The sequence below is a fragment of the Myxocyprinus asiaticus genome, chromosome 33, assembly GCF_019703515.2.
Source record: "Myxocyprinus asiaticus isolate MX2 ecotype Aquarium Trade chromosome 33, UBuf_Myxa_2, whole genome shotgun sequence".
In the NCBI taxonomy this organism is placed as follows: domain Eukaryota; kingdom Metazoa; phylum Chordata; class Actinopteri; order Cypriniformes; family Catostomidae; genus Myxocyprinus; species Myxocyprinus asiaticus.
In genome coordinates this window covers 17,592,578-17,618,026 of record NC_059376.1, presented here as the reverse complement: position 1 = coordinate 17,618,026, position 25,449 = coordinate 17,592,578, and the positions used below count along the sequence as shown (strand labels likewise).

The following is a 25,449-nucleotide window of genomic DNA, read 5'->3' as shown; positions in this document are numbered from 1 at the left end:
TATTTCCCAAAATGAATATGCAATTTAGAGGTGTGTCTCCAAATGCACATAATAAAGGGTGGTGCCAATGCGAATAAATAAAACTGTCATCAATGAGATTTATCAAGCCTGAAAGTAATTTCAGAAACAAAACTGTGAAAGCAAATTAATTCGAATGAAAGGCAGTTATTAATTTGATTCACACTGTGGATCATGCAGTCGTTGTAGCAAAACAGAGACTTTGAGAAAAGAGAATACATAGAACTCCCATTGATGATGCACATTATTGTGAAATTAAATTATCTCAAATTTAAATTATTTTTTCCCCATTATTTTTAGAACTCAATATCATAACTGATAACAGCCTACTGATGATCATACAACTCCTATAACTCTTAGATAAAAAATAAAAAAAAATGCCTACCAAAAATGTATGTCTAAATTATGTCCTAATTTAAATTTTTAAAAACTGTTTTTAACTGGCAAAATATTTTAAGTGGTGGTTCTATCCAGTGTTTGATTGAATTAGGCCGGCCAGTATGCACCAGTATGCTGAGTAGGTGTGTGTGGCTCCCACGAAACCAGCAGCGAGCGCTGATTCTCTCCCGTACAACCTCAGTGTCTCTTTTGAGCACAACTTTATCATGGTCACGATATTTACGATTCAAAATTCAGATACTGTACCATTTGAGTATACATCAGTGGTGCGATGGATTAATGTGTACATAATATTGTATTTTCTTATATGTTGTGTGAATTCCGAGATAAAGAGAAAAGTCATACACAGGTATTCTCATTAACTAGGCAACTCTTACATTTGCTAAATAGCAGGGATTTTATGATGATTGTATGATCCTATTAATAAAAATTTTTTTGAATATATGCAATATTATATTGAATAAAACAAAATAGTACTGTAAGTGAGTGTACATTTGGTGCAACTGAAACACGCAAAAGTCTTTTGCACTGTTGCGCAGTTTTTCTTAGTAAATCACCCATACGCCCACAACATGCACACGCAATTTGATAGATTGCAAAAGCAATCTAATCTTAGTAAATCATTGTAGTCAGCACAAACCATATGAACCATCGCAAGTGAACATAAATGTAATTTAATATGGGTCGTCTTTTATTTACTCAGCATTTGCAATTAGCATGATTTTTCTTGTTGTAGGTGAACCTTATAGGTTATAGGGGCAGTGGTGGCTCAGTGGTTAAGGCTCTGGGTTACTGATCAGAAGGCCAGGGGTTCAAGCCCCAGCACTGCCAAGATGCCACTGTTGGGCCCTTGAGCAAGTCCCTTGACCCTATCTGCTCCAGGGGTGCCGTATCATGGCTGACCCTGCACTCTGACCCTAGCTCAGCTGGGATATGTGAAAAAAAGAATTTCACTGTATATGTGCAAATGTATAATGTGTGATAAATAAATATAATTATAATATAATTATTATAATTATAAATTAAATTATAAATTACCTGTCAGAACTTGACACATTTTAGATTGTGACCCACCAGTAGAGAAACACTGCTTTAGATGGTTGTAATAGTTGTGTTTATAATTGAGATGTAAATAAGGTCTCATATAAGGTTAGTCATAAAATGTGAGTACAGAAAATTATGTTAGTTTGCCTGTTTTCTGATTTTTCTTCTGAGTCTCATGCACTCTCAGTCCACTAGGGGATACTGAAGTACAGTGAGTGGATATGGAAAACAAATTCAGGCCAGGAAAGTACAGCAGGGTTTGGTTGGTCTTTAGGGATGTTTGCATGACAGAGGTGTCCATTTGCAAAACAAATTCATTCATGGTAGCATGTGCTGTGACAGCCCCTTTCACCTGTTTAGGAAGAAATGCCTAGAGCTTGAGCTTTATTTATTTTTTATTTTACCATGCCAATTTTAAGCACTTTAAATTACCATTTGTATATAATATGCCATATAAATAAACTTGCATTGAGTGATTTACACTGTATAACATGCAGGTATTTGGTATGCGCACCCACATACTGTATGCTTCCAGTAACCCATTTTTTTCTTTTGAATCCTGTCATCAAGCCACTTTTTTGCTTTCAGCAAAATGAGCCACTGACAATATTGCATAACCAATGCACCTCTCTCTCTCTCTCTCTCTCTCTCTCTCTCTCTCTCTCTCTTTCTCCCTCTCTTTAAGCTGGAATCGTAGCAAGGAACACTGCAGTGCATATATCTTTCTCTCTCCCTCTCTCTCTCTTGCTCATATCACTGCCCCCCGCCCCCCCTGCTCTTATTCTCCTCCCTGTGTTTTCTCCTTGAGCACAAGTCCTGTAGCACAGGGGATCGGTGGCAGGAAAGCTGACGCATTTGTGGTCTACCTGCCAGTACCTGCAGGGACATCTAAAAGGACACAGAGGAATCAGAGGACATTTTGGACTTCCCGGATGACATCTACGAAACCAACTGGATACTTTTGGCATGTAACTTCAGTGTTTTACTGACAGACTTTTATCCTGGAACTCCTTGTACTGAATGAAATAAGGAAGAACGAGTTTTAGTCTCAAGATTTCATTTGACCCTACGTTTGTTGGTTGGAAATGTCTTCTAAATTGACAGCTGGACTTTGCATGGCGAGAAGCTTTTTGGGACGTTTGTGAGCTGCAGTTGTGTTGAAGTAGCTCACGCTGCCTGACAGGTTTAAGACGTGACTGGAAAAGTGTGTGTGAGTGAGTGTGTGCTTGACAGCTCTGATTCATGAGTTGACTTGCATCTGAGTATGTGACTGCTGACAGTTCCACTCAAAAGACCTCTCAAACAAACGTTTCTGTAGAAGTGGTGCGCTGCTTATCAAAGACCTTCTAGAGTGATGCAGCTGTAAGTGGCATGCTAGTTCTCTTCAAATGTGAATGAGATTACTGTTTGTTCCACTTAAAATATAACCGTTAAAGAACAAGGCTTAATATGACTTAAAAATGGTTATCAAGTCAGTTATGACATCACGCCCCTCTATTTTACGTTTCAAGCTGTTATTGCCGATGCATCTGTTGTTACATAATCACAATAACTTTTGTTGTTTTGCTGCTAAGCATGAGGCATTGCAGAGCTGCTGTGGACAGTGCCGAAACCCGCATTTACTATCCTAATATGATATTTTGGGTCTTGGAAAACTATAGTGAAGGACAATGATATAGGGAACCCCATTTAACAGTGAATTTCATTGAACTGCGTAATCAGTTAGTGCATGTGTCTGACAGTCTGTACATTACTATATAGCTTTCATTGGCAGTTAAAGACGTAGTCTTCATGTTGAGGTATGCTACTTAACTCAAGTCAAGCATGCTGGGAAGTTAAATTGCAGTTGACTGCATGGTGGTAGTTTGCAACAGTGCTTTGCTTTGCACTGCACTGCAGAGAGTGGAGCACAATCTTTTCTGCCCTTGCTTTGGAATCACAGTATACCAGAATAGCAATTTAGTCACTGGACAGGGCTAGTGGGAAAGGTCCTCTGTGCCATAAAGTTTAGTAGATTCCTAAAATGGATGAGGACTGCTCTGTAACTATAGAGTTTAAAGAGAGATGCAGTTTCAAAATAACTTTTTGTTGGATTCTGTTTTAAACAGAAGCGTTCCTTGGAGGTGGAATTTGAGTATCGTCAGCTGACCTTATAGACCTTGGCTTCTGCTTGATCCACACCTTGTCTCCAGCTAAAGGAACCCCTTGTACAGCTCATCTTGAGTTTGAGCTTCATAAGGACACAATTATCAACTGACCACATGCCATCCTTATGATCCAAATAACCTTAGAGACTTTGGCATCTCCACCATTTGAGAGTGCTGTTTTGAATGTTTTTGGATCTACACCTTGTCTCAAGCTAAACAAACTGCATTGATAAAGCTTATCTTGACTTTTAGCTTCATAAGGACACAATTCTCCCCTGACCACACACCATTCTTGAGATTCTACTGACCTTAGAGACTTCTGCATCTCTTCCATTTGAGAGTCTCATTTTGGATGTCTTTTGATCTACACCCTGTCCCCAACTAAGCAAAAATATCTTGACATTTAGCTTTGTAAGGAAGCAATTCTCACCTAACCACATGTCTACCTTGAAATTGAAATGACCTTAGAGACTTAACATTCTCCATTTGAGAGTTGTGTCCACAGCTAAACAAATCCTATTCATAGGGAGCTATTCTTGACATTGGGCTCCACAGAGACACATCTCACCTGACCAGAAGCCAACCTTGAGATTACTTACTCCTAACTGATAAGAATGGAGTATATTGGCGACAAGTTGTCAGTGGCCCACTCTCAAGTGTCGGGCTGGGTAGGAAACGTGCGCCGTTCCCTCCAAGGTGCCCTCAACTTGGTCTCCAGCAGCATGGAGAGAAGAACTGGAGGAGGTGGAGAGGACGTAGGTGGATTTAAGAGGGCCGCCTCCCTACGTAGCCTGGCCAGTCGTAGTCAAGAGTCCTTTCGCAGATTTAGCCTGCGCAGCCAACAGCGATTGTCTCTGCGCAGACGGACCACCTCACTGGCTTCACCAAGCACTCCTTCCTCTGTAAGAGAATTATACACTTTTCTCTACCACTTTAAGCAATATCATCATCTCTCAAACAGCCCATCTCACCACAAATGCACAGCACCATACATACTAATTTCCTACCTTGCGTTTTGTAGTTCTCAGCCACTGTGTATGTGGTCACTGTCAATTTAAACATAACTGCTTAAAGCCTACCTTTTGTCATTGTAAGCTTCTCATTGGCTTGTCTGAATAACTAGTTGACTAGTGTAACTGACAGCTGTTCAACAAATAAATAGGCTAAATATCTGTAAACTTTTATTGCACAAAACTACTGTAGTCCTCAGAATTTTTTTTTTTACTTAGATTATGCTTGATAATGGGAACATTACTCAACAGCAGGCTATTTGAAATCCCACATTTGAAGTGCTTTGATGACGTTTGCGGCATAGCTTTAAAAGGGTTGAATTTAGAGACATAACTTCTTGAGAAGGTTTTAGCATACTGATGGTCTATAGCTGTTCTAACATTAGACTGTCAGGATGCTTAAAACCCTCTTAGAGAATTTGGGTTTCTAAGTCCATCCATTTTAAAGCATTGCCACAAAAATAATGCTAAAAGTGTCAACCTCACTAATCGACTAGTTGATTGTCTGACAAACTGTCAACCATTCTGAGGGTGTACTTTGTTTGTTACACTTTGTTACATCAGAAAGACTTTATGTTACTCTGTCTGGATGATCTCTCGCTCTCACAACTAGAGCTCCAGCAACTGCAAGCTTTTATACAACCCGATATGTTCAATGCATTTTCTTTCTTTATACCTTTCTTTTTATCCTTCCATCCCACACTCTATTAATTTGTGTTTGTTGGCATTCTGACCTTTTTTGGTAGGAGAGAAGCACTTCTATCTGACGAGATGCACTGTGACCTCACAAGGGCATTCTGGCAAAGCTAGATCAGCATGATCCACACAAAATATAGAGACCTTCAGCATGGGTACTATTGTATGCACACTGAAGCCTTGTACTTAAGAGGTGAACTAGCAGTACATTACTAGATGAATGTTGTGAGAATAATTTATCTTTGTACACCCTCCCTGGCAGGGTCAAAAACTATCTAGGGCTTGGGATAAAAATACAACCAAAAGTGACAAAAATATATATTGCCACCATATTTTAAATATCTGGGGCATATATATATCATAATAATCTATTCAATTAATGAACTTGTGCATAAATGTATTTTTTACTCATATTTTATACTGTATAATTAGAAAAAAAAATACCCCAGAACATCAATTCTATTGTGCAGATATTGCCCCTTAATAAAAAGTCAGTTTCTGACACTGCTTCCTTGACATCTACATTCATGTTCTCAGCAGACAGTTTATTATGTCTAAAGAACATGGGCATCAAAGTTCATTGTAATTGTTTAGGTGTGCGTAAACCAAGGGCAAGGGGTGTTGTCCTATGTGCTCAACAAAACAGTGAGTAATCTCAAAAGCAAGAAGCTGGTGTTTGTCTTAGAGTGAGAGTGAAAGCAGAGGATGCTGGTGGGCAGGTTTCCAACTAGATTATAGTTGTTATAATCTGATAGCTGAATTTTAGTAATGTCACATCTCATTATACTCATTCACTCAGCTCTGTCAGTCAAGGGCTTTTCCTCCATCACTCACTCTTGGTTTGTTCCAGAAAGAGTGTGCGAAAGGAAGAACTGTACTGTACTGTTGATCTATCCATGGGTTTAGTGTCACAGGGAATGGTTAAAAACAGGTACGTAATCATTGTAACTGAATTAAAGTACCATAATAGCACGTTTCCTGTGTCCTTCGGTCGTCAACACCCTGTGGCACACATAGGCAGAGTGCTCCATTTCCCCTTTAGCTGTAATATATATTAGCACACATGAGCTGAGATAAGAATGCTGTGCCTGGGATAGTGCTGTATGAACTTTGTAAAAATGCCTTATATACAGGCTCAGAATTGTGTGTTTGAACTGAAGGTAAATGTGTGAATTGGCACCACTTTAATTGTACAGAAATAACAAAGACCGCGTTCTAGTGAATATGATGCAAGTTATATGATAAAATGTAACAAAGTAGTTCATGGCTAAATAATAAAATAATATAGGCCTAACTGTTGTACTGCATTAGGTTAACTTACATGCCGAAAGATGCTCTTCTCAAGCACTGCAGTCTAGATATTTGCCACCTTTAAGTTATGTTGCAATTATCATATTTGCATTCATAAATGCCACCACAGTGTTGTAATTAACTCTGGATTTTCTCTTAGCCCCGGTTTCCAAGTTGGAGGGTTGTCAATTGAAAAATCATAGCAGAATTGTATTGGGAGTAATATGTTGTAATTCTGAATGTAAACTGGTTTGAGTTTACCTTGACTTTGCATGTGTTCACTCAGAGATACACTATATGCCCAAAAGTTTGTGGACACCCCCTTCTAATTAACGAATTTGGTTACTCCATTAAATCCAGTAAAGAAAAATCGTAATGTTTCTTCATGTAATGGCTTGGGCTTTGTGTGCTTCCAAATTTGTGGCAACTGTTTGGGGATAGCCCTTTTCTGTTCCAGCATGACAATGCCCCTGTGAACAAAGTGAGGTCCATAAAGAAATGGTTTACTGTGTCTGGTGTGGAAGAAATTGACTGGCCTGCCAAAGCCCAGACCTGAACCCCACTGATCACTTTTGGGGTGAACAACTGTAAGTCTGGCCCCATTGACCAACATCAGTTCCTGACCTCACTGATAGCCTTGTGTCTGAATGAGAGCAAATACCTGCAGCCATGATACTACATACAGTATAGTGGAAAGCCTTCCCAAAAGAGTGGAAGCTGTTATTACAGCAAAGAGGGAAATTGATGCCTAAGTTTTTGAAATCAAAAGTTCATCAAGCACATATGGTGTCCACAAACTTTTGGCCATATAGTGTATTTACCTGCAGAGCCAGAGTGATAATGTGCTATTTTCACATAGTCTATTAAACATTCTGTGAGCGGTAAACACAAAATCCCCAGAGTAATGTACGATTCATTAAAGTATGACAATCAGTATGAGATTCAACAACCCTACCAGAAAACATACCCAAGCATTATAGCAAGTGAACAACTTTGCCAAACAGTAAACAGTTAAACATCCATCCAGACTGCTGTCCTGACACTGCTGAAACCCAGTGCCACACACGCAACATAGTAGCCGGTCCTTCTCTTCTAGGCTTACGGACATGACGAAAACACTCAAGGATGAATGAAGCCTGCAGTTTCGTGCCAAATCCGACCCAACTGCTCAAAATGTAAATATTAATGTAGGTTTATCGTAGTGAGTCAGGCTAAGACAAGGACAGGTTTTGAACATGGATTTCTTATGTACTCGCTCAATAATGGACTTAAAAAAAATCTTCTGTACTGCAGCTTTAAGTGTGCTGTTAGCAATTTCAGACGTTCTGGAACTTACACGAGACTGAGTTGAGTCCTCCAAAGATAGCGATGAGACCATCATCGAACAGTAGAGCTGCATTGCATCTTCTCACGGTTGTCAAACACAACAGTAACAAAATAGTGCCCTCAGCTGAAAACTGTTAATAGTCTGAATATGGGATTAAACCTAAATGTTCCACTTCAACTGCTACACTCAGAATGCTTCAAATGATTGACAGATAGAAAGCACATAAAAATCTTCTGATTGGCTGATCAAATATTTGTTTTGCTGTTTACACAGTCTAGTGATGTTACAGAGAGGGGCGAGGGTGTGTTAATATCTCATCGGGGCTTAATATCCTGTCCTGTGCATTAATCAATCAGCCTTCTTCTGGATGGCTCCACAGCTGCTTCAGTGCTTGCATGCTGCTTCCCCCTTTCACCCGTGGTGCACAGAAAGATGTCCTCTCGTACTAGCATACACCGATCAGCCACAACATTAAAACAACCTGCCTAATATTCTGAGATGCTATTCTTCTCACCACAATTGTACAGAACGGTTATCTGAGTTACCATAGACTTTGTCAGTTCTAACCAGTTTGGCCATTCTCTGTTGACCTCTCTCATCAACAAGGCATTCCATCCACAGAACTGCCCCTCATTGGATGTTTTTTGTTTTGTTTTTTGCACCATTCTGAGTAAATTCTAGAGACTGTTGTGCATGAAAATCCCAGGAGATCAGCAGTTACAAAAATACTCAAAACAGCCCGTCTGTCACCAGGTGAGTCAGGTACCGTCTTTCACCGGACCACACTGACATGTTTATTTCGCTCAACATAAATGTATGCTCTGAGTAAGAAGTAAATAGCTGTTGTAGGCTAGGTACAGTATGCCTATTTTTTTCCACTTTTTTTTTTACTCTGTCAGTTCAAGTAGGCTACTTTTCGAAGAAGTGCCGGCTGTTAAATTGGTTAAATATCTTTTATTCTGTGAGTGAATGTCGTGTTTTAGGAGAATGTATTAGGTTTACGTTTCTCATAGGCCTGTTTTTTTTCTGTCCTAGATTTTTTACATTGTAACTGTTATGACATTTTTTAGACTTGGCTTACCTGTTAATTATTTTCAACAATGTGTGCTGACTGTTATAATATGTTGGGTAACTTTTACTTGGTGAATTTTAGTACACCAGGCTATTAGGTTTTCTCTTATTGGTCCTGCATTGCCTATTCATTCCTTTTTAACAAATATGGCTATATCTGTGAATGACTGTCATACGTTTTCTGTTTAATATACTATGATCATAATGCAAGGCAGTACACAAATATATTCCCTTTATCAGTGGTGAAGTAACAGAGTTGGCTATTGGAATAATAGATATGTAATAATAGATAGTATTTCAAATGAGTCGCCTATAGACACATTTATTTTTTATTTATTTATTTTTTATTATTATTTGGACTTGTTTTCTGATGGTTTCTTACTTTTTAGACTAGCCAACTACAAAATGTCCATTTAGACGGACTTTATCGTTGCGCACTTGCCTAATTGAAATCGTGATATAGCCTTGCATGGTTACTAAACCACAAAATGCTGCTTTTTACAAAAATAGTCTGCATTGTCCAATTTAGTCATCGCTGTGTGAGAAAGCGGCATCCTCTGGTGGGTGTGTTAGGCACACACTGAGCTGCGCAGGAATATTAGATCATCCAACGTTTACCATATTACAGTTTCAATCACAAAGCTTGTCAAAAAGATCCTTTCCCAAATGTTGGCCAGAGTTGCAGCAAGCTTGAAACATATCACAGATCAAAGCAATAGTCCGCGATCTATCTGAGGCCATGCAGAATACCAGAAAAGGCATGTGAAAGCTTTAATGAAGCTTGCAGCAAAGGCTTAAGAGACTTAGTCACTGTGCCACAGTCTTTGATCTGAACATGTTCCTGCTGTTTTGTCCTTTGCCAATCACATGTCTGATGATGTCTGCTCTGACGAAAGTCTATTTTGGCTGAGGATTCTGAGCTTTACCTCTATTTTTCTATGTAGAAGACTGTGATATGTTTGTATTCATTTAGAGAGGCCTAGTTGTGGGTGTCTCACTGGAGTTAATGTGCTTTCAACTCATTTGATTTTAATTTTGGGGAAACTAATCCTTTAAAGTTGAATAGGCTGTCATCATTTACTCACCCTCATATTATTCCAACCCTGAACACTTTCTTTCTTTAGAACATAGATGGAAACACTTATGGGTTTGGAAGAACATGAGGGTGATAAAATTATGGCAGAATTTAAAATTTTTGACATGAACTCTCACTTTAAACACATTTTACACTGCTTCTTCATTACATAAGAAAATGGGCTCAGAATGTTTGATGTTCTCTTAGGTAAATGTAGCCACACCTGTAGTGGAATGTGTTTGTGACAATGCCAGGATATGAAAATCTGGGAATACATGCCTATAAAAACGTACATGCACTGTTAGAATTGAAGAAAGGCTCATTAAATGCTTGTGTAGACTCTGAAGAGACAAAGAGGAGATTTCTGTTTCAGGATTTGAGACAGAACTGGTCTGTTACAAGAGTTAATAAAGACACAGACACACCATCTTTTGCACCCTGTCACTGGATAAACATCTGTGTGTTGGTGTTAAAATGACAACTACCATTTCTCTCATCTTTTCTTTCTATCCGTTCATTGTTTCTTTGCTTCCCTTGACGCAGTCTTCCTGTTCATGTTGCAAGGTTTTCAAGTTCTGCCCTCTCACTTTCTCTCCCTCTCTCCCTCTCTCTCTCTCCCTCTCTCTCTCTCTCTCTCTCTCTCTGAGTACATGAGAGTTTTAGATAAGCGTGTTCTTATCCAGAGCTTTGCCCTTTAAAATAATATATTATTCCATCTAGAGCCTACACCCTTATATTGTCAATATGGCCCGTCTTAAACACCACTCCCTCTGAGCAAGTGTATGTGTGCTTGTGTTTATTAATGTGTGGTTGGCAGGCACAAAATATCAGTCCCGTTCCAAGACTAATGCAATCAGGGAGTACATAGGTGTGTCTTAATTCGAAATGCATTACTGTTAATATCAAGCTTCATTTATGAGATTTGGAGGAGCTGTTGTACGTGTTGTAAATAAACCTCAATTGCCTGTTTTTAGAAAAATAAAAGTATTTATAACCAAACATGCCACTTTGATAGTCTTTGAGGGAAGATAAATATGCAAAGATGTGCAAAACTTCACACAAACATTTGCAGATGCAAATGAATTTGCACTGAAATGCATGCTAAAAGCTGTAGGTTAATCAGGCACCATCTGTTTGTGACATTCCTCATGGCTTTTCTGGTCAAGTGATTAGCATGAACAGTGTAATTCCAGCCTGTGTTTGGGCTTTGGATTAGTAATGTTTGGACTTTTTTTTTTTTTTTTTTGTTTTTGTTTTTTAAGACACTTACAGGGAGTGCTAAAAGAATCCTCTAAAAGCATTTAAAAAAATAAAATAAAAAAAAACACAGAATTGAATCGTTCATCGAATCATTCTGAATTTGCAAATAATAAATAATAACAATAATTACATGTATTTTAAAATCGAATCAAATTACTTTCAAAGAGTCACACCCCTATTAATAAATTAAGTAAATTATATATATGAGGTTTGGGTAAGGGTTATTCTGTATTTATTATAATTACCTTTTATTAAAAAAAAAAAAAACAAACATTTATTTATTGAATGTCCTCATTTCGATAGCTAGATGAACAAGTATTTGCTTGTGTGTTTGTTTGTGAAGTATGTACTGTAGCTATATATGCACTTTCTTGTGTAGTCTAAAAATGAACAGAGATTTCTCATAGGGTTTGTATGTTAGTCTATTGTAACTATAATAATGTATTATGTTGTTCGAAAGTACAGTATGTCCTCATCTAGATAGGTAGGTAAATGTATGTATGTGTGTGTGAGCTGTATGTTACATGGCAGCAGTGCTCTGTTTTGATCCTGTCTGGATCTCACTGTTTTCTGTTGTTACTCTTCCTGTCAGGAAAGGTAGAGCTGACAAATGACATCCTGTGCTGTTTTCTCTAATGCAAAAAACATTAACACACACTCTCTCACTCACACACACACTTTCAGTCTTAATGCTCAGGTCGATACTCATCATCGTAAACACAAAGTCTCACACAAAGTGACAGTCCGATAGACTCATCACACTCAGTTCAGCTCGCGATCAGGGACCGATGACTCGGTGTGTGTGTGTGTTAGATACACTGTACCCTCTACAGTCTCCTCATTAAAAAAGACATGGTTCAGTGGGCACCAGTTCAACCAGTATATTTCTGTGAGGTCATCACAGTACTTTCATGGGATCTTTCTCTCTTAAATCTGCTTTCTGTTCTGTTTTCACAGTTTGTCATTACTGCACCTGTTAGTTTTTGCATCGCACAACAATGAAATATGAAACAATGACAGATATCAGCAGCTTCCCAGTTGGCATTATCAGTTTTTGTTATTATTATTAAGGGGCAGTATTTGCTCCCTGAAATTTATTTGGACTTGTAAATGGTTTCAGATCTCTTTTGTTTTGTTCACTTTAAATGTAATAGCAGGATATCAGTCCACTTTTCATTCACACAGTCATTTTTGGGAACCCAGTCAAGTTAAAAAAAACAATAAAAAAAAATATATATATATATATACACTACATGTTGTTCTGAAAAATTCTCACAAGATTCACATTTGCTGCTACTGAGGTTGAGGTACAGGTAGGTTTAGAAGTAGGGTCAGGGATAGGGGTTAGGTTTAGGGTAAGGGATGAGGTAGGGTTATTAGTGTAATTACAGATGTTAATTAAATGCAGGTACTTTAAATGTATGTACAGTGCAACAGCAAATGTGAACATAATAAGTACATTGAATAAAATACTTTAGTGCATAGTAGTTAGACACCTAATGCAAAGTGGGTCCAAAGTTAAATAATTTTAGATGTTTTTTACGACTTTTTTTTTTTGCCCTAAACCCTGGTTAATTTCTGATCTGACCTGTGGCATATAGTGTAATGCTGTTTCTGAATCTATTCCAGTTGGTTGAGGTTTATGGTGCAGTTTGTAACAGGGCAGTGAACTGATGCAGGGTGTGTTTTTAAGCGGTGAGTTTGTAGTTGAAATGTGGTTAGGGTTAATGGCTCTGCAACACTCTTCTCAATGACATAGACACACACACACACACACACACACACACACACACACACACACACACACACACACACACATACATATATGTCTGTTGGAAGATGGTTTTCTTCTCGCTCCATTGTGTCTCTCTTCACTCTCTGATTGGCTGATGTCCAGCCCTGAGTGCTGTGATGTCACACCAAAAGGAAGTGGCTGAGTTTTTGTGGCCAAGTTGCTCTCTGGCTGTATGAACTCCACCTGGTGGTCGATCACAGTGCTGCAGTATGATTGAACTGCCTCTGCTGCTTCTTGAGAATCAATTAATGTGATATCTGTTTAGTTTAAAACTTTCTTTTTTCCTTTGTCTGTGCAGGAGCTGGTAAAGCAGTGTTTTAGTGGACACAAGGAGAATAAAGACACAGACAATCTGGTGCAAGAGGCAGACAGTCAATATGGCACATGGGAGACAGGACTTCGCACAGATGACAGGTGGACACACAAACATACACCCCTATCAGCATAATATAACCAGATCAATATATAAATCAAGTCAGATTCTGCACGATACAAGTCTTCAATCTTTAATCAGAAACAAATGTTCCACAATTGTTCACCAAAAATACATTCTGTCATAATTTACTCAGCCTCATGTTCTCCCAAACCGGAATGAGATTTCGTATGACTTTTCAATGAAAAATTAATTAAATTTTTAAGTTGTTTCCCACCAAATCCTGGAGTTTGCCTTCAGAAGACTTGAAATATGATGCACGAGTCGCTGGATTACTTTTGGGTGCGTTTTAAAAGTTTTAAAGTGAGTCAACGTTAATTACCATTTTATTGAAAAGACGGACCAAGATATTCATTTAAACATATTTTGTGTTCTGCATAATAAAGAGAGTCATGTGGGTTTGGGACGACATGAGTTAATGATGACAGAATTAAAAGTTTTCTGTTGAACTATTCCTTGCATGGCAAAAAGGCCAAAAATAATTTTTTTTTAATGCAGTCAAACACACATTTCTACATAAAATATTAGTGCTTCACCTGAACATCTCAAAGTTCATTACAGTCACATTATAACTGATTGTGGCTGTTCTAGCACAAAGTACAAATCTGCATTAGCTTAGTTGAACTTACCAAGACATATTATGTATAAACTCTGATCTCAAGGTGCTATGAAACAGTTATATTTTGCTGAGCCATTCTTTGTGCTAAAAATCCACACGTGCCATACACACTGCACCTGAACAAATCTAGAACTGTGCTCAGCTACTGTTTGCAACTCAACACCAAGATCAATAACATCTATTGAGTCTGTAACAGAGCTCTGTCTCCGGCTATAATGGCTTCATGGATCAAGACACAGAGATGTGTCTTCATTATTACATTAGAGACTAATCCATGAGATTTAGATGTAATGAGAGTGAAACTGGTATGAATGGATCACTGGGTGGTGGGGCTGTGCCAATACTATCAAATATCGAAATATTGCGATACTTTTCCTCACAATATTGTATCAATACTTTAGATCCCTGTATCAAATTTTTTATTCAACTATTTCTATACTCATGTCCAACGTCAAAATAAGTGCAACCTCGGAGCGCCGTTTCTCAGTGCAGTCAGAAACGCTACTATGAGGAGCAAGAGAGACTGAAACTGAGTCTGTTTCTCTCACGGACACGCTGGTCCTCTCTCACGCATTTAACACCAGGGCCGTGCAAAAATATTGATTTTCCTACTAATCGCGATCTTCAATTGATTACATCAAAATCGATTCTTAAAATCCCAAAAGTGATCTTTTACTCTATGGTATGTCACTCACATATGTGACTTAAAATGTCTTAAATTAGCGATTGCCTGGAAATTTCAAATTTCTCTCACCAGTTCAGCATCCTTTCACTGCGTGTTGAGAGTAAAAGTTTGGTTTGTCCAAAGATGAGATCCACATAATCCATTTGTTATTGATAATATCTCTTATAATTCCTTCTTTGGTCTTTACAGTTAAATGTTGATAAAAATAAAAAAAATGACAAAAACAAAAATGTAATTCTAATCATACATTCGACTCCATCCGCGTTAAAGTCCCTGTTCTTAAAGAGACAGTACCGGTTTTAGCACGTTTTCTACATATTGATGAAAGTACTTATAAATAGGACAAATTAGGCATCTAAACAATAAACACATGCACAAACATGTGCGCACACACAGATACTTATATATATATATATATAAGCACCTCGGATGTGCATTATTTTTCAACAATTCAACGGGCCAGAGTCAATTATTCCGCTTATACCACGGTTACCACACCTTATGACATCGTTCAGGGTTTTATCTCAAGACATTTTCTGGTTTTCGTCCCTAAAACACTCTTATGAAAGGAACTACTTTCTGCTGCCACAGATTCAGCGTCTTACTTTAATACAGATCAAGCCTTCGTTTGCCAATTCGAAAACATCATGTTAGAATTAGCCACAGAGGATAGCGAGGCTTGCGCTGCTTTACTGGAGGACTTACTGGTGTAATAAGGTAGTGCGTTTATGCATGTGTATGTGAGTTTGTATTTGAGGGATCGAAAGAGAAAATGAGAGAGGTCGCTTCTGGGATTAACTTTTTTGTTGCAGCACTCGTCAGAAGTAACATTGCTTCAAAATCACCAAGATGCGTGTTCCCGTTATAAACCTTAATAACTTTTTTAATCCCCACTGAGATGCAGGAGTGCGCTGACATGACGACTCTGTTTTTCTATCACGAGTATGTTTGGGCCTTAAGTGTGTGCGTCACGCGTATAATGTCTGTATGTCCACGAGTGTGGGAGGGTGTGTGTGTGAGGGGGAGCGTGAGGGTTTTTCACACAGATATTTCAGATAATATAGAAACTGTTGTATTGATCAAGTGTATCTAGCTGTGATACAGCTCAAGCATTCATTGCTAATTTGAAAACATCATTTTAGAACTAGCAATGAAGGATGCTGATTTAGGCGAAATAGATTGAAACATTAAAAGTTATTTCGGATAATAGAAATTGTTGTATTGATCAAGTCACGGGGGTGCGGCTCTTTGTTGGTCGCGACTCGAGTCTCAATGTGTGTGCGTGCATGTGTGTGTGTGTGTGTGTGTGCGCATATGTGTGTGTGAGCGTGTTTAAGTGCGGGGGACAAGAGGGAGCGCGAGGGCTCTTTTTAACCAAAATTGAAATATATGTAGGATATTTTAGACATTGTTTGACGATCTTAACCAATTTACTTTAACCAATGTCTTTGTTTTAACTGGTTATTTTGTTGTGGTAGCCTGTAGGGCTCTTTGAAATAACTGAAATAATTTGGCAAAGTGATATGGAACCGTTATGCGGTCAAGACCTGGAACTACTTTATAGCCGTGTGTTTCCTTGAAAAATAATTGCACACCTTAGAACGTCTGTCAACCAATCAGAATCAAGCATTTAACAGACCCGTGGTATAAATATATATATGTATATAAACACATGCATATGGACTTTTTTGACATCATATTTATTGATGGAATACATGAAATTTGTATATTTTTAAAAGCTAAAATGTGACCAAAGTAATGAAAAACTATTGAAAAAAATAACATTAACTAAGAGAGAATTGCATTCATTTGTAAGCAAAATGGACATAACTGAAATATACCAAAAAATATTGGAATAAAATTGAGAGCATGTGAATCATAAGGAAATCGAACCATGATATCGTGATGTATCGCTCTATATCGTATCGTGACATACAGTATGTATTGTGCGTGATACGTATCATATCGTGAACACCCCCACTGGGTGGTTGGGTTAATTTTCTAGCTGTATTTTGTTACTTATACGCCCAGTCCTGTGCTCAAGTCTCTCTGTTATGAACAGCACGCCAAATGTGTTTACCTTAATGCACTCCAGGAATATATGTACCAGTGAACACATTAAATAATATAAAACAAAAGACACACTGTTTAAAATTAAGATGAAGTATTTGGCCACTTTCTAGTTTTCTAACTTGCGTAACATGTACATTACTTTTATAAGTAATTACAAACATTGTTTGACTTAAATGTTCAAATAGTTTTTGGGGATAGTTATATTTCATACTTTCTCTATGTATTCTCACAGTGCAAAGTGTATTTTCTTCACAAATTGAACATAACCACCATATAATTGTTTAATTACCCTTTATTATTACTGCTCTTCAGTCTCACTCCACCTACACCTTCATCTGAAGGCAACCTCACCCCAGCTTCACGGAAGCCCACACCACTGCACACATCTGAACAACCCCTTCTTATTGACACACCTGATGGCTCAACCCCGTCAACTCATGAGCAGACGGACCTAGCACCTTTCCCAGAGGTTAGTCCTGACCAACCCCTCAAACCTTAAAACAATACCTGCTTTCTGAAGTTTATCTTATAGATATGTAATCTATGAAAATGTGACAGGTTGTTTGGTTTGTAAAGCTTGTAAAGATACACAATTTGAAAGGCAAAAACAAGCTCTTTACCACTTTTATTTGATAAGTCTCTATCTTTCTGTGTAGACGGCCACAACACTGTTAGACTCTAGTGCACTACGGGCTAGGGTTCAGTTGAGCAAGAAGTCTCGCAGAGCCCCGCCCTCTCGGGCTGCCCGTCACAGCGCCCTCTTATCACAGGTACCTGAGGGAACTGGAGTAGGAACTGATGAGTGGCGCTACAGGGACTCGACAGGTACTTACACACATCTTAGCAGCTGAGTACCTGTGTTTATACATTGCTAAAAGGACTTTTTAACCTATTAGCTTTGATTTGTATTAAATTGTGTGCCCACTTTGGCTCGTAACACAAAGTTAATTGTCTCTCAACTGTAGTGCAAGTCAATACAATCTAGTCCTCAACTCTCAATTCTTTCTCTCTCGTTCTCTTCCTCTGTCTGTAGATGAGAAGGCTGATTGTTTTAAGCAAGAGGAGGAATCAGACTCTGAGGAACAGGCCAAGGAAATCGAGGCCCATACATCCTCAATCTCCTCTCAGCCTCAGAGAGTGGCTCTCTTCCCTGGCATGGACCCTTCTGCCCTGAAGGTGAGTTGAGTTTTTCAGGCCACCGTTCCATTTCTTTTACACACCTTTCATAAGTCTAATTCTTTGCAATGAGCCACTGTTTGTAAAAAAATAACGGTAATTGAATAATACTAACTAGAGGTCAACAGATTTATAATTTTGCACAGTTAACAGCTTTTGGAACTATAGGATATGTGATGCTGATGAGCTACTGTCTGTGAATTACTGCTCATATTTGTTATACTGTATATCATTATTACACAGTTCTCTGGTGTACTTTATTCTGATCGGTCAATAATGTTTTTTAACTGTCAAATATTTCTGAATAATGACTGTTCTCCATAACAATACTGAATAACCTTTGCGCCACTACAGGGTCCTAATTGGTTATATTGCAAAAAATACCATCTGTCTGCTTGTTATCCTGCTTATTATACAGCTACTTAAACATTCAATATTGATTTGAGTTCAAATTACTTTAAAAGCTTGCTTGTGAAGATCACAGAGTGATACAAGAAGTTGGAAAGATGACTCGCAATACCTGGATGAGATGTCACTTTTTCCATTGATGTGCTGACGTTATTCAGAAATATCAGAGCGCTAGATGGCACGTTTTACCAATAAGAATCAATTATTCCAGAGAGGCATGTAATAATTTCTGATAATGACTGACTATCCAAAGGTATAATATTTCCTTGTACCTTACATATTTACTTTGTAGTGTTTAAATTGTAACATGTTGTAGATGATTGATATTTTTTTCCCTTACATGTTTGCGATCTGCCTAGTGCACAGACATTTAAAAACAAAGTCAGTGATGCATTTCCAGCTAAATAGTGTTAATAGTCATTTTTTCCTATTTTTTTTTTTTTTTTTTTTCATTTTTGGTTGCTCAATAAACTACACCTGGGATTACACACATTTTGGACACCTGAGTCTATGTCAGGCCACCCCATAACATGCATGTAGGGCTATCAAAAGACTTAAGGAAATGTTATAACACATTCAATATATTGCTTTTAAAAAATATTGTCCAATCAAAGAAATATCATCCTGAAATCAGGTTTTTCCCCCACCTTTATTATCAGTATTATGAAAATCCATTATTGGTCAACCTCTAGTTTTACAAATCTAAAAGCCCTGGCACGCTCAAGGCGAAGTGGTTCTTCGTTCTTCGCTCAGAGCCAAAAAGAAGTTCGAAACAGCTGAGCAACTACATACTGTTTGCGAACATTCAGACACTGGCCACGCTGCTGGGGGAGGTGTTTAGAGGTACGTTTCAATATTTGGATTCTCAAGAGTACATGTAAAACCTTAACTAATCATGCCTCATTCTATGAATAGAATTCACATTAGATCAGTAAAAGAAGCTGTTTCATCTACTCCATGATTATTTAAAGTAATATATATGTGTAAATATAAATGTGTAATTTCTAATGTTTACATTCTAATTTCATGTAGCTAATGCGCTAACATGATAAACGTGACCATAAAATGCGCCGATAGCATACTCTTATTGGATTTTATGATGATGCTGATACTACTTAAAAGATGGGTGTATAAAAGAGTGTTAATGTGTAGAATACAGACAAAAGAATGATGATAAGAGGCATATCTCACTTTAGGTAGATGTGTGAATTTATTTCGTCTGCAGACGGCGCATATTAAACAACAGAGTGAATGGGCACTTAAGAGTATTTGAGTAGATTTGATTCCTTTTGTAGGTTAATGAAATAAAAAAAATTGCATGACACGATCTTGGAAAATGTCTCTATGTCAACTATCGTACAGATTTAGGTGCATTTGCACCAGCTCACTAATTACTCTGTACGCCGGTGTATTCATGTTAACTGACTGAACGGGTATTAGCTGTCGGCCTCAAAGTAGGTGGAGCTCCAGGTCAAACATACCGATGACGGACACCAATGGCAGGAAGAAGGTGTCTAGCAGCCTGTAAGAAGTTTTCCTGAAAGTTCGCCCTGGCGAGCTGTGACGAACCAACAATGAACTCAAATACCTTTTTGGCCAGATTTACACCTGTTCGTTCTTCAATTTCGTAGTGAGTGTGCAGGGGCCTTAAGAGTCAATAATGAGGATAATTTAGAAACAGCCTTTAGTTTCCCGACATTTATCATAGTTTCAGTTCATAAAGGCTAAAAAATTTTACTTTTCAAAGTGAATTTATTTCTGAAGTAGTTTGATGTGTGATCTGAGTATTATTTTTTGATTCAGGCCCAGCTGAAGAAGAGAGGAGAGTCAGAAAATCAGACAGATGGCCCCTCACCCTCTCAGCCCTCACGCTCACCCAAATCTCCATTCTTGCCTCGAGCTGCCCGTGTGCTTCCCTCTGCTGGTGGCAAAGAGAATCGGTGAGTGCCTTTTTGTCAGTTGAGCTCAAATTGCTGCCTTCTCCAATGTGTATTTTTGGGTTGTGCTCGTCTTGACTTTATGACTGTGTTTTTGCATCTGAATTCCTTTCTTTATTTCCCCTCTCAGAGAGGAGTCCTCACCTCAGTGGCTGAAAGAACTAAAGACTAAGAAACGATTGAGTCAGTATGAAACCGATAGTACAGCCTGAAGAAGCAGGTACGTTGTCTTATGTGTCTGTATGAAAACTACATTATAGTTGGTGGTTGTCACAATACCAACATTTCAATTTTCAAAATCATTACCATTGATGTTTTATGGTTCTTCATACCAAGTAATATGATATTGAATGCACTCCTTTATTTAAAAAAATGTAACACCCTCTTTTAATTTTATATTTTGACCTGACAGTTTACTACTTTTTTTTTTTTTTTACATTGTGTTGCTACATTTTTAACTGTAAAGGGCTTATTAAAGCTACTTAAAGGATTAGTTCACCCAAAAATGAAAATTCTCTCATCATTTACTCACCCTCATGCCGTCCCAGATGTGTATGACTTTCTTCAGAAATAAATATTTCAGCTCTGTAGGTCCTAACAATGTAAGTGAATGATTACAAAAATTTTGAAGCTCCAAAAGCACAGAAAGGCAGCATAAAAGTAATCCAGTGGTTTAATCCATTCCTTCAGAAGCTATTTGATAGGTCTGGGTGAGAAACAGATCAATAATTAAGTCCTTTTTCACATTTTGTTGTGCTGCCTTTCGCATGTGCTGCCTTTGTGTGCTTTTTTTAAGATTTTAAATTTTGGTACCCATTCACTTGCATTGTGAGGACCTTCAGAGCTGAAATATTCTTCTAAAAAGTGTTTGTGTTCTGCAGAAGAAAGTATTGCACATCTGGGATGGCATGAGGGTGAGTAAATGATGAGATAATTTTCACTTTGGGTGAACTGTTCCAACCATTCCAACTAGTTATCCAACAAGAACAGTTAGCAGTTTTCCCATTTTTCTTGTCATTATTTTGGTTTGATTAATATTAATGACATAAAATACAGTGGCAGCCCTTTTGAGCTGCATTTATATTGCAAGGCCTAATGCACAGATCCCTTATTTTGACACTTTAATTTTTTTGTCCCACCTGTTTATATTCACTTAAAACATTTACATATGCATAACATTATTGTATGACATTATTTTATGACAACCAATAATTCACCAAAAAATTACAACATTTATGTCGTTCCAACCCCATATTATGTTCTTCTGCAGAACACAAAAGGATATATTTTTAAAGAATATTGCAATCACTGGGGGGGTCTGGGTAGCTCAGTGGTAAATTACGCTGGCTACCACCCATGGAGTTCGCTAGTTCGAATCCCAGGGTGTGCTGAGAGACTCCAGCCAGGTCTCCTAAGCAACCAAATTGGCCCGGTTGCTAGGGAGGGTAGAGTCACATGGGGTAACCTCCTCGTGGTCTCTATAATTTGGTTCGCTCTCGGTGGGGCGCGTGGCAAGTTGAGCATGGTTGCCGCGGTGGATGGCGTGAAGCCTTCACATGCGCTATGTCTCCGTGGCAACGCACTCAACAAGCCATGTGATAAGATGCGCGGGTCGATGGTCTCAGACGCGGAGGCAACTGGGATTCATTCTCTGCCACCCGGACTGAGGCAAATCACTACGTGACCACAAGGACTTAAAAAGCACATTGGGAAGTGGGCATTCCAAATTGGGAGAAAAAATTTTTTGCAATCACTGATTGCCATAAGCAAAAGTCTATGCTAATGACTCAGTTTAAGGCATAAAAAGTATCATAAAAGTAGACCATGCATTCAAAATACCAGATTGAATTGGTATTAGCTACTTCCGATATAGTTTTGACATCTCTAATTATGTTTCTCACTTGTGTAATGGTAATGCTCATCAAAAACTTTTATAACACTGTTTTTTTTTGTGTGTGTTTTTTTTGTCCCAGCATTTCAGGATGCCTTATAACTGCAGTACCTGTAGCTGTAACACGTGACAGAAGCCTTAACATTTGACCTGGAGTTGACGGGAATCTGCTGCTGCTGACTACGACATTGTTGTGTGTTTGTTTATTTGTCGATCTTCCCCTCCGACCTGAGTCGTGTACATGTGCATGGTGCCTTTCTAAAAGATTTCTGGCTGATGTAAAGTACAAAGCAGAGATCTGTGTGTGAAAGTGTGTGTCCATGTTGTATGTGCTGGATTTGTATCTCTTAAGCCCTTTGTCATGAGAGAATTATTTTTACAAAGAGCCACTTTAACCTCTAGTGAGCAAAAGATCAGAATTTATGGTGGAACTGATGGTTGAGTCGACCTGTGGGACCACACACACACTGCAAAAAAATAAACATTTTAATCTGTATTTTTGTCTTGTTTTCCAGTAAAAATATCTAAACATCATTGAAACAAGTAAAGTTTTCCACGAGAAGTAAAACTGCATAAGAAGTTACTACTTTTTTTTAGAGAGAGAATTTATCTTGGATTAAGTGTATTTTTCTTACCCCAGTGAAGAAGAAATGTAGTTAAATGTATATTATTTGAAAACAAGTCTTATTATCTTACACAGTTTTACTCAAGTGAATGTATCTTGTTTTTAAGGAGGTTTAAATATTTTTACTGGAATACAAGGCAAAAAAAAAAACAAAAAAAACATTAAGAAAATGATTTTCTTTGCAGTTCATCTACAGTAACCTGAAGTGCTTCATTTAACTTGAGTATGGACCGGTTATTGATGTTAGATTATTTGTATATTTTATCTGTTCATATTAGTTCAGATTTCATAATTTTTTGTATGATTGTTTGTTTAATTCCCAATGTTTTTGTTCAGTTGATGGTTATAGGCATCAGTTGCACTGCATTTTCATAGACATCATGATTTATTTCACGACTGGAATAGTCAACAAATCATTGCTGAGCTAGCCTAAAAACAGACTGTATAGAAAGTGTATTTAGTTATGAAAAATTTTAATATAGTCACAAAATGTTATATTTGTATTAATGCTTGTTTGAAAGAGTTATTGCCAGAGGAAAATGGTATACATTTAATAATCAACAGGAACAATCCACACATATCTTAGACTCAGATTTTTCTATATTTAAGAAGACCTGAGTTCCTATGAGTTGTGTGTGTGTGTGTGTGTGTGTTTTATTTTGTGAATGCAAGGTTGAGAGCGTGGGAGTTTGGATGGGCTACTGAATGCACCAAGTGCATCATTTTTTGCTCACGTCTTCACTCTAGATTTTGTTCAGATTTGGGGCTCTCACATATATTTACAGGACTGTGTGCTGCCTCAGTCTAACTGGATGGCTGTTTTACAATCATTTGTTTAGCGTACTGCATTCCATTATGTTCTCATTTGCATGAGCATTCCATGATAACATCATGATTCGAAAAAAAAAAAAAATAGCAATTTCAGCGCATGTACAATCAGTCATTCCCTTTATTACACTTAATTTTCTTATTTTTTTATTTGACATCCCATTACTTTTCTTGCTTTAATTAAGGGCCAAAAATGAATGGTAAAAAAATTGCACAACGTTAATCTATCCTGTAGACCAATTCTCCTCTTCCCTTACAATGTTTGTAATAATGAATGAATATACAAAGGGAAAATGTTTCATTTGTGTCCCTCACTCTAGGTCACACATCTTGAAGCTTGTTCTGTTCTTGTTTACTAGTTCAAGGGAATTTTGAAAATGTCAAAGTACTGTAAGCATTGTTCACATGACATTGCACATTTGTTGTCACCATATTTTTGAAAAACCCAGAGCCATGGTGCCACTCCAACCTAAAGTTCCGTCAACAAGCACTTTTCACCTGTTAACGAACAGCTGTACTGACCAGTAGTCACTTTTTTTAACGCATGAGTCCTCACCTGTCAACGTTGTGATGTTCGTTTGTAGGTGAGTAATGTGTCCTATGGTTATTATAATTTTTTCTAATATCAGCTTTTCTCTGTCTGCCTATATGTGTTATAGTCTAAGGGTAAATTGTTCATATTATTTTAAATTTGTCTGTAAAAATGTTTATTGCACTGTGCTGTAATGCAGTGTCCAAGACTGTAAGTTCATAATAAAATTGACTATGAATTGGCTTATTTTTACTTCTTAGCAAAAAGTATGCATTTAAGAATTTAATATAATATATTGCCCTAATATATTGATAGTTTGCTTTGAAATCCACATTTACATTTTTCACATTTAACTGAGGAAAATCTGCAGTTTCCTAAGGAGCTTCTGGAAATGACAGAATCATTTAAGGTGCACTCAGTATTTATTTATTTTTTTCCTCATTAAAAAATTTTGACTTCTAAAGAAAGTAATAGTAATTTTGAAACGTATGTATAAAATCATGAGCACTGACATGAAATGGAGACTCCAGTCGTTATAAAAGCTGTTTTATCCTTCATGGAGAGGGTCCCCTCCTGGGGGCTGCCATGTTATGATCACATGACCAGGCGAATATTACTCAATCTCAGTAACCAGTCTGATTATTGGACACTTTCACTCATGGATTAAGTATGGCTGTCTGTGAATAGTGAATTACTACAAATGTATCGGTCACTGAAAAGATTGTGTTTCCAGGCCTATAGGTGTCCGTGCAAGTCAGAGACAATGTACATAAAAAAATAAATAAATAAATGAACACTGAATGTACCTTTAACAATTTCAGAAGTGAAAATAAACTACACTACACAGTTATGCAGGGTTTTCAGGAACAATTGCTAGGACTTTTAGATGTGTTTAAAGGCCTGTATCAGTGGTGCCTGCAGCTGTATGGCCGTACGCACTGTGTACCATGAGCGCTCGGACTGATGCCCGTTTTACACTAGATGCGTAGCAGTGCAGATGCTGTGCGTTGGCGGAGCGGAAGCAGCATGCGCTTGATTGTGCTTTTACATAAGACGCGTTTGCAGTGCGCAACTGAACCTGTGGCTTCTGTATACCACAAATACAACAGT

General features: G+C 37.8%; 1 protein-coding gene across 2 annotated transcripts in view; it reads left to right on the top strand.

Annotated features, from left to right (window-relative positions):
- LOC127424127 (uncharacterized) overlaps window positions 1-24,581 on the top strand; it is a 57,973-nt gene extending 33,392 nt beyond the window's left edge. For both annotated transcript variants that reach the window (XM_051669047.1, XM_051669048.1), the window contains exons 7-13: window positions 13,431-13,546; window positions 17,255-17,411; window positions 17,599-17,767; window positions 17,976-18,118; window positions 20,330-20,466; window positions 20,594-20,683; window positions 22,437-24,581. In XM_051669047.1, the coding sequence (XP_051525007.1) occupies window positions 13,431-13,546; window positions 17,255-17,411; window positions 17,599-17,767; window positions 17,976-18,118; window positions 20,330-20,466; window positions 20,594-20,675 (804 nt within the window). In that variant the 3' untranslated portion in view covers window positions 20,676-20,683; window positions 22,437-24,581. The remainder of the gene's footprint in view (window positions 1-13,430; window positions 13,547-17,254; window positions 17,412-17,598; window positions 17,768-17,975; window positions 18,119-20,329; window positions 20,467-20,593; window positions 20,684-22,436) is intronic.
- The last annotated feature ends 868 nt before the right edge of the window (window positions 24,582-25,449 follow it).